The 9,678-nt window shown below is 44.7% G+C and overlaps 1 protein-coding gene across 1 annotated transcript in view; it reads left to right on the top strand.

Annotated features, from left to right (window-relative positions):
* Positions 1-3,464, top strand: part of MOCOS (molybdenum cofactor sulfurase) — a 49,235-nt gene extending 45,771 nt beyond the window's left edge. Inside the window, 2 exon segments of the mRNA XM_032421224.1 lie at positions 884-988; positions 3,312-3,464. Of these exon segments, the coding sequence (XP_032277115.1) occupies positions 884-988; positions 3,312-3,464 (258 nt within the window).
* The last annotated feature ends 6,214 nt before the right edge of the window (positions 3,465-9,678 follow it).

Genomic DNA, 9,678 nt, shown 5'->3' with positions numbered 1-9,678 from the left:
CTTCCCTTCCCTTCCCTTCCCTTCCCTTCCCTTCCCTTCCCTTCCCTAGATTTATTTAGGGGCACCTTAGTAGCTCAGTCAGTTAAGTGTCTGCATTTGGCTTGGGTCATGGTCCCAGGGTCCTGGGATCAAGCCCCATGTCGGGCTCCCTGCTTGGCAGGGAAGTCTGCTTCTCCCTCTCCATCTGCCTCTCACTCTTTTCATGCTCTCTCTCGCTCTCTCTCAAATAAATAAATTTATTTATTTATTTGAGAGAGAGCACACACATGAGCAGGAGGGGCAGAGGGAGAGGGAGACAGTTTCAAGCAGACTCGGAGCTGAGCATGGAGCCCCACACGGGGCTCGATCTCACAACCCTGAGATCACGACCTGAGCTGAAACCAAGAGTCGGATGCTTAACTCACTGCACCACCCAGGTGCCCCAGTTGTGGTTCTTTTCTCAGGTGAAATTCCTAGTAGTGAAGTTTCTGGGTCAAAGGACATGGACACAGTAAGGTTCTTACCGATGATGACTCAGTGCCGAGGCCATGGGTGTTTATTTTCTCCCAGTTTACCCTCCAATCAGTTAGTTCTTTTCTTCCTGGGAGGATCCAGGAAGAAACCCGAGATAACCATCTGAGATCCACAACCACTCTTTTCTTTCTCTACGAAGCCCTGAAGCAGCCGTCTTTCAGCTGATGAGCAAATATGGATGATTCCCCAGGACCGTGTGAGGAGGTGCCACGTTCTGGCTCCTTGAAGTTAGAGTACTGAGCATCCCGTGTTAGTGGGGTTGGGGACCGCCTCTTACAACCAATCCTCCCAGACCCAGCTTCCTCCCTGCCCAGCAGGAGGGTCCGGTCACGTTCATGACAACGCTGTCTTTTCCTTTCTCACCTGCCAGGTTTCAGGGCCTTGTCACAGATGCCAGATGATTTGCATTGACCAGCAAACCGGGCAGCGAAACCAAAATGTTTTCCAAAAGCTTTCTGAGAGTCGCGAGAGAAAGGTAAGCATGATTGCAAACTATGACACCACTTTTAAGATCCTGGCTCATTATCCAGACCAGAACTGTAGTTCTGAGTAATAGTGCTGAGTACGTTTTAGAAGTAGGGAGACATTCTACAGCTGAGGGGCTACCATTAAGGTTCTGACCTCATCCACGGAGCCATCTTATTTTTCCTTTCCCTCCATTTCCTTACTTTTTGGGGTCTTATTATATGTATTTTTGGTACTCTCAAATTTCAGTGAAGAGATAAGAGGTATAAATAAGAAATGAGTAAATAAGCAAAGTAAATTTATTGTCTTGAACATTATTTTCTTCACCACGGATGTCTCATGAGAGTAAAATGTCCCCTGGTGAGTAGAGTAGCTGCATAGACGGATTCAGTAAATTTCATTCTCAGAAGCCTGTAAGTCATCTTCTTGAGGGTTCATATGACCAAATGTCGTTTTCGTGGATGCCAGATGATGGAAACTGAACTTCTAACAGACTGATTCTTTAGGAGGATCCATGTCCAGGCTAGTACTTTCTGGGTTTTTTTTTGCCAAGAATTCTAGGAAGCCAGGTAAGCAGCCAGGCTGCATGGAGCATTTCTTGAACATTAACTGAAATAACGTAAATATCTAATCTCTCTCCAGTAATAAATTAGAAGGCTAACTCATTGTAAAATGTTCTGCATTGTTTTCCGTGTCTCTCCAAAACCGGGGTTTGTTTCACAGTATGGAATTGCCACAGTCTCCCTACAGATACGGGATGGATATGGTCTGCACGCGAGTGTTTGACCGGCATGTCTGTCTGCTCAGCGGAGGCCCTGGGGGGCGTGGGGACCTTGAGCCTGCACCATGCAGGGTGCCCAGGGAGGGGATGGGTGGGCACAAATACTATGGGGCGTGCAAGGAAATAGTACTTCTTTTTTTTTTTTTAAAGATTTTATTTATTTATTTGACAGAGAGATTGATAGCGAGAGAGGGAACACAAGCAGAGGGGAGTGGGAGAGGGAGAAGCAGGCTTCCCGCTGAGCAGGGAGCCCGATGCGGGGCTCGATCCCAGCATCCTGGGATCATGACCTGAGCCGAAGGCAGACACTTAACGACTGAGCCACCCAGGCGCCCCGGAAATAGTACTTCTTAGAATCACTGTAATTCTCATGTGCACACATTTTTTTTTTTTAAAGAATTTTTGGAATAATTTTAGATTTACAGATAAATTGCAAAGAGAGTACAGAGAGTTCCTGTGTATGCTTCACCCACATGTGCACAAGTCTTCAGGAATTAATTTGGCCTCCGCCCCTGGCCTGGGGCCTGGAACACGGGGGCGTCCACTGATGTTATCACAGCAGTGGCCAGTCTGGGAGCACATCGCATGCTCCCAAAGGGTTCTTACTGGCTCACTTGCATTGATGGCAAACTTTGAGTAGACTCACACAACCCTATTTTGGACTTTCCATCTTTATTCTAGAGAGTTTGGAGAACGTGACCTACACCACATTAAAGAAAAAAAAATCACATCAAAGAAATGCAGGATTTTGCTATTATTTTCACAAAATAGTTTTACATCAGAGAACAGAGCAGAAATTGGCCTGGCCGTGGTCAGAAGCAGAGAGCAGGATGTAGGCCCTCCTACCGGAAGCTCAGGGTGCACAGGAAGGAGAAAAGAGAATGGGTCCAGCCATTAACAGGCGTGGGGAGACTGTCGGGAAAGGATAGTATGTATGTGTGTGTTTGTGTATTTGTTTATCTTTAAGAGAGAGAGAGAGCATGTGTGCGGGTGCCTGCGAAAGTGGCGGGGGGGGGTATATTGGGAGGGGCAGAAGGAGAGGGAGAGAGAGAATCCCAAGCAGGGTCCACACTCAGCGTGGAGCCCTGCACAGAGCTTGATCTCACCATCATGACCTGAGCTGAAATCAAGAGTTGGGCGTTTAACCGACCGAGCCACCCAGGCACCCTGAGAAAGGACATTTTATTTTATTATTATTTTTAAAGATTTTATTTATTTATTTGACACAGAGAGGGAACACAAGCAGGGGGAGTGGGAGAAGGAGGAGCAGGCTCCCCGCTGAGCAGGGAGCCCGATGCGGGGCTCGATCCCAGGACCCTGGGATCATGACCTGAGTGAAAGGCAGACGCTTAACTGACTGAGCCACCCAGGCGCCCTGGGAAGGGACATTTTAAATGAAAATCTTTGGTGTCTGAAAGTGGGATTCCCGTTTTCTGCTACATTCTAAGATGTGTCTTTAAAGATTTGACTTGATTTTAGTTGAACATTCTTATTTACAAAATTATGTCAACTGCTAAAATAATCTAGCTTGTTGCTGCTGTCCTGTTCACAGGTGAACTTTGGAGTGTACCTGATGCATACGTCTCTGGACTTATCTTCCCCACGTTTCCTGTCTGTAGGATCTCAGGTCCTCCCTGTGTTGAAAGAAAATGCAGAGCGCCATGATTTACCTGCTTCTGACTAACATCAGGATGTTACCTCCTAAAATGTTTTTTCAGCATAAATTAAAATTCCTCTTTTACAACTCTGTCTGCTTTTATTCAGATCGTCACATGGCTCAGTAGAACTCCATCTTTTGAACAAGGAGAGTTCTGTTGAGGGTAGAAGGACCTCTTGTTGGCTTCCTCTAACTCCTGGTCTCCCCGCATGCACTGCGGAGCTCAGGAGGCCGGTTCTGAGGCCTCTGTGTTTCCATGAGACAAATGCAGCTCAAGAGCTGTGACGTGGGGCACCTGGGTGGCTCAGTCGTTAAGCGTCTGCCTTCGGCTCAGGTCATGATCCCAGGGTCCTGGGATCGAGTCCCACATCAGGCTCCCTGCTCGGTGGGAAGCCTGCTTCTCCCTCTCCCACTCCCCCTGCTTGTGTTCCCTCTCTTGCTGTGTCTCTCTCTGTCAAATAAATAAAATCTTAAAAAAAAAAAAAAAAAGAGCTGTGATGTACCCAGCAACGTTCCCCTAGGTGTTCGGAGTAGGATAACTTTAATTTGATGAGGGTTTTTCTTTCTTTCTTTTTTTCTTTTTTTTAAAGATTTTTATTTATTTGCAAGAGAGAGAGAGAATGAGCCCGGGGAGGGGCAGAGGGAGAGGGAGAAGCAGACTCCCTGCCAGACAGGGGGCTCCACCTCAGGACCCCGAGATCATGACCTGAGCTGAAGTCAGTTGCTTAACCGACTGAGCCACTCAGGCGCCCCAGGTGAGGTTTTTTTTTTTCTTTGTTTTTTCTATTATAATTCTCTCTCCTTTTTCTATCACTACTTTTTTTTTTTTTTAAATTTAAGTGTAGCTGACACACAGTGTTAGTTTCAGGCGTACAACAGAGTGAGTCAACAACTCTGTATGTTACGCCGTGCTCACGTGCAGCTCCCATCTGTCACCGCACAACGCTATTACAGTGTCATTGACTCTTTTCCCTATGCTGTACCTTTTATCCCGGTGACTTAGCTCTTTCCATAACTGGAAGTAATTCTGTGAGGTCTTTAATGAGGCTCCGTGGGAATGCTGAACCTCTGTTTTGCCATTTTCCCACATTGTTATTTTGTCTTTAGGAAGAATCTCTAGGTGCTGCTCTTCTTCTTTTTCCTCTTCCTCTTCTTCTTCAAGGATTTTATTTATTTATTTGAGAGAGAGAGAGAGAGTGCACGAGCAGGGGGGAGGGAGAGAGGGAGAAGCAGACTCCCTGCTGAGCAGGGAACTCGACAAGGGTGAGATCATGACCTGAGCGGCAGATGCTTAACTGACTGAGCCACCCAGGCGCCGCCCCCCCCCCCAATTATTTTATTCTTTTTTGGTGCTATTGTAGGTGGAATTGTTTTCCTTACTTCCTTTTCAGATAATTTATTTTCAGTGCATAGAAAAGCAGCTGATTTTTGTATGTTGACTTTGTATCCTGCAACTTTACTAGATTCATTTATTCTAACAGATTTTTAATGGAATCTTTAGGGTTTTCTGTATATAATTTCATGTCATCTCTAAACAGGGATAATTTTACTTCTGCCTTTCCAATTTGGGTGTCTTTTATATCTATTTATTGCCTAATTGCTCTGGATAGGCCTTCTAGGACTGTGTTGAATAGAAGTGGCAAGAGTGGGCATTCTTGCTTTGCTCCCGAACTTGGAGGAAAAATTTTCAGTTTTTCACCATTGAGCATGATTTTAGCTGTGGGCTTTTCATACATGGCCTTTACCATGTTGAGATATGTTCCTTCTATTCCTAGTTTGTTGAGAGTTTTTATCATGAAAAGGTGTTGCATTTTGTTAAATGCTTTTAACGAATCTATTTAGATAATCATATGATTTTTAGCCTTTATTCTGTTAATATATCGCATTAACAGATTTTTGTATGTTGAACCATGCTTGCACGCGAGGGATAAATCCCACTTGATCATGGTGCATGATCCTTTTGATGCGCTAATGGATTCATTTTGCCAGTTTTTTGTTGAGGTGTTTTCCATCTATATTCATTAGGGATATTGTCCTATAGTTTTCTTGTGGTGTCTTTGTCTATCTTGGGTAAGGGTAATGCTGGCATCTATAAAATGAGTTTGGAAGTGCCCCCTCTTCTTCATTTTTTGGGAGCAGTTTGCCAAGGATCGGCTTTAATTCTTCTTTTAAATGCTTGTAGGATTTACCAGTGAAGCCATCTGGTCCTGGGCTTTTCTCTGTTGGGAAGTTTTTTGATGACTGATTAAATATGTATATTTGTTACAGGTCTGTCCAGATTTTGTATTTCTTCGTGATTTACTCTCATTAAGGTCTATGTTTCTAGGAATTTATCCACGTCTTCAAGGCTATCCATTTTGTTGGAGTATAATTGTTCAGAGCAGTCTCTTATGACCCCTTTGATTTCTGTGCCATTAGTTGTAATGGCTCTTCTTTCCTTCTGATTGTAGTTGAGTCCTCTTTTTTCCCCCTAGTCTAGCGAAGGGTTTGCCAATTTTGTTTATCCTTTTTAAAAACCCAACTCTTAGTTTTGTTGATTTTTCTGGTGTTTCTCTATTTTCTTTTTGTTTTTGAAGATTTTATTTGAGAGAGAGAGAGAACTAGAGAGAGCATGAGCGGAGGGTGAAGGGCAGAGGGAGAGGGAGAGGCAGACTCCCTGCTGAGCAGGGAACACTACCCTGGGTTCGGGCTCGATCCCAGGACCCCAGGATCATGACCTGAGCTGAAGGCAGATGCTTAACCACTGAGCCACCCAGGCGCCCCAGTTTCTCTAATTTCTATTTCATTTATTTCTGTTCTAGTTTTATTTCCTTCCTTCTGCTAACTTTGGGCTTTTTGGCTCTTTTCTAGCTTCTTGGGGTGTAAAGCTAGGAAGGCCATATTGTATATTAAACAAATTGCTTTGCATTTGATACAAGTAAAAACATTATTTAAAAAAAAAAAAGTACCACTGCTGATCTGTGGTGGCCACTGTGTACCTCCCCTTGCTCCGGATGGTGATCATGAGCAAAGGAAAAGCCACAGTTCTATACTCAGTGAGCTTGGCAGTTCATATCAGAGGATCAGCAGACATGGTGCTTTGATGGAGGTCCAAGAGTCAGAGGCACATCTGGGAGTGGGGGGACTGGCCTGGCGAGGGGGGCAGGGTGGAAGGGAATGCTCTGCAAACCTCATCAGAACTGGGCCATCTCCTCTGTGACAGAAAGCCATGTCCACTCCCACTCACAAATATCCCTGGCCTCCAGGGCCTTTGGCAAGGGAAGAGATGAAAAGACCATTTTGGAACATGCCCCAAACTTCCAGCTGGACCAAGGGTGCGCCATCTTTCTCAGCTGTCCTTTATCCAGGGGGGAGGCAGGAGTGGCCGAGGGGAACACAGGCTGCGGGGACCCAGTGCACGCAGAGACCCACCACTAGAACTGCATGCTAGTGGGCCCTCGAGTGTTCTGAGCAAGGGGCCTGCTGGGGAGCCTGGCAGTGGGTAAAACCTTCAGCAGGCAGGCAGAGGTCTGGGCACCTGATATCTCTGAGAAAGGCCAAGGCTCTTCTCGCTGCAGGGGGAGTTCAGGGCACAACGGGAAGCAGAAAGAAAGCTGGCAGGCACTTTCTAGCCTGTCCTTTTCCAATTCACCTGTTTTGTGCTGACAAAATTAACTTGTACGTATCTCATCTTGCAAACCCCCAAATTAAAGTCATAGCAAACCTCATTCTATATGAGCAAGCTATTGAACAGATTCTAGCCTCATCTGAAACGTGAGGAACAGCACAAAACTTACTTCAGAGAACTGAGAATTAAACGGAACATTTGTGTTTAGCACAATGCTTCAAAATAATTATGCCAAGTAAGCCACGTCTACCACCTAGTGGCAACATTCGGTAATTGCAGACTTTGTTATGTAAAGAAAGCTGAAAACTAGTTCAGATTGGGTGGGCAAGTCCCAAAGGAGGGCAAACATTAGCGCACTTCTCTGGCCTGGCTTCCTTAGTGGAACCTCTGAGAAACTTTTCATTATTGATGTTGGAATCCTTTAAAAGTTTGTTCCTGAATTACTTCTTGGCCATATTAATTTTTTAAAAAAAGATTTTATTTTTAAATTTATTTTAAAGAGGGAGCACACACAAGAGGGGGAGGCTTGGGGGAGGAGCAGAGGGAGGGGGAAAGAATCTCAAGCAGACCCTTGCGCTGAGCATGGAGCCCTATGGGGCTCAATCCCATGACCCTGAGATCATGACCTGAGCCAAAACCAAGAGTCAGAGGCTTAACACCTGAGCCCCCCAGGCATCCGGGTCACATGAATTTTCCACTGGCATGGTATCAACCATTCTTTTGGAGTCTCCTATTTTCTTAGGATTTTTCAAAAAAAGTATGCTTTTGAATACTTTGACTCTCCCCACTTCCCATTGCTGGACACACTGCTACTTTCTCTAAACCCTGTCAAAAAAAAAAAAAAAAAATACTAAATTCTTCTTTCTCTAGATTGTTCTCCAGGCACCTGGGATCACAGAATCCCCTGCCCAAATGACCCTGAACATATTTCCAAGGCCTGTGTGTGCTTTCTCCTTAGAGGCACCCCAAGGCTGGAGAAGAGGTTGGCCGTTCTGTCCAGTAGATCTCTGTCTCCGTCTTTGGCTCTGTCTACCTGCCTGCCTGTCTGGCTGTCTCCCTCTCTCAAGAAACTGGGCTCGACAGCAGATCTAGGTTTTGTGTGCGTGAAGCTTGCACAGTTTAAAAATCATCTTTAAGAAAAGAATGTAAAATAAAAATTAGGTACAAAAAGGGATGTTAACTTGCATGTGAAAGGAAAAGGCTTTGGAAGGCAGCTGTGCAAGTGAGAGGCTTAGGCTTTGTGACTTTTGCTAGCAATCCTCCTTTGCCTGGTTTGCTTGCAGCTTTCCTTTCCCCCTGCAACTGAGCACCACTCAAACTCTCAAGGGCTACATTGTTCCTGCTTTTTGCAGTTTACAGAATAAACCACCGTTTATTCACTTTCTAAAATAAACAGCCACGTGAAGACCTGTCCTGGTTTTTTTCTCTCCCACCTGTGGCTGGAACCTAACTGTGTCATCATCACTCTGAGATAGTGACTCGCCCTGGACACTGCCTACTCCGGTTGGGACCAGGACCTGGGATTTCCTTCCCACGTGGGGGTCCAAGCTCACTGTTGCCGGAAGTTTATTGCTATAGACTGAATATTTTTGTGTCCCTCAAAATTCATGTGTTGACGCTTACCCCCCAGTGTGATGGCATTAGGAAGGGAGGCCTTTTGGAGGCATGAGAGCAGGGCCCTCATGAACAGGACTAGTGCCCTTATAAAAGAGACCTCAGAGAGCTTCCTCCCCCCTTCTGCCAGGTGAGGATACAGTGAGAACTTGGCCATCATGAACCAGGGAGTAAGATCTCACCAGACACCAAATCTGCCAGCACCTTGATCTTTGCCTTCGAGCCTCCAGAACTATAAGAAATAGATTTCTGTTGTTTATCTGCCACCCGGTCTGGGATATTTTGTTATAGCAGCCTGAACGGGCTAAGACACATGTGTAGTAATCAAAAAGTATTACTGTCATCTCCTACTGAGGGACAAGGAAATACTATGTCATGTTTATCCACAGTCTGGTAAAATAGAGGTTTTTGGTTTTTGTTTGTTTGTTGTGGCCTTTTAAAGCTAACTAGATAACTAGTTAAAACTTTTTAAGCAGAAAAGATGAAGTCAGTTTATGGAGAAGGATTGGAAATTGGACACTCAGGACCCTTCTACCCCTACACAATTGCTTCCCAGTGGCTGAAGTCAATGCACACTTTTTGCATTCTGTGTTTTACTCTAAACATTTGGCGTACTTCAAAATGGTCTTCGTAATGTTAAATGGATGTGTAGTTGCATTTATATGTTATAAGTCATTAAAATATAGCCCTATTGAAAGATATGTTTCCAGTTTTTAATTTTATAAGCAAGACTGCAATATACTCTGCTTCTAAACATGGCTATTTATGTATTTTCTTATTTATTTATTTTTGCTTCTGCTAAATTATTCTCTAGGAACCTGAGTGGGATTCCAGGACAATAGCTATGAAGATATTGCTGGGTATAGTCATAACATTTTCCAGTAAAATTGTACCAATTTATAACTGTAGTGTTTCAATAGCAGGCTGGCCCAGCCTTTGCAGCTTCCCGAGTCTTGGGCTCCCAGGTGTATCACATGAAAAATATACTCCATTTCTTCCTTGGTGTAGCAACTTGTGCTTATGGCAACTTGTTTGTTCCAA

This window comes from Phoca vitulina, unplaced genomic scaffold, assembly GCF_004348235.1.
Source record: "Phoca vitulina isolate PV1807 unplaced genomic scaffold, GSC_HSeal_1.0 scaffold24, whole genome shotgun sequence".
NCBI lineage: Eukaryota > Metazoa > Chordata > Mammalia > Carnivora > Phocidae > Phoca > Phoca vitulina.
The sequence above is the reverse complement of the archived record's forward strand: the minus strand, read 5'-3'. Positions and strand labels throughout refer to the sequence as shown.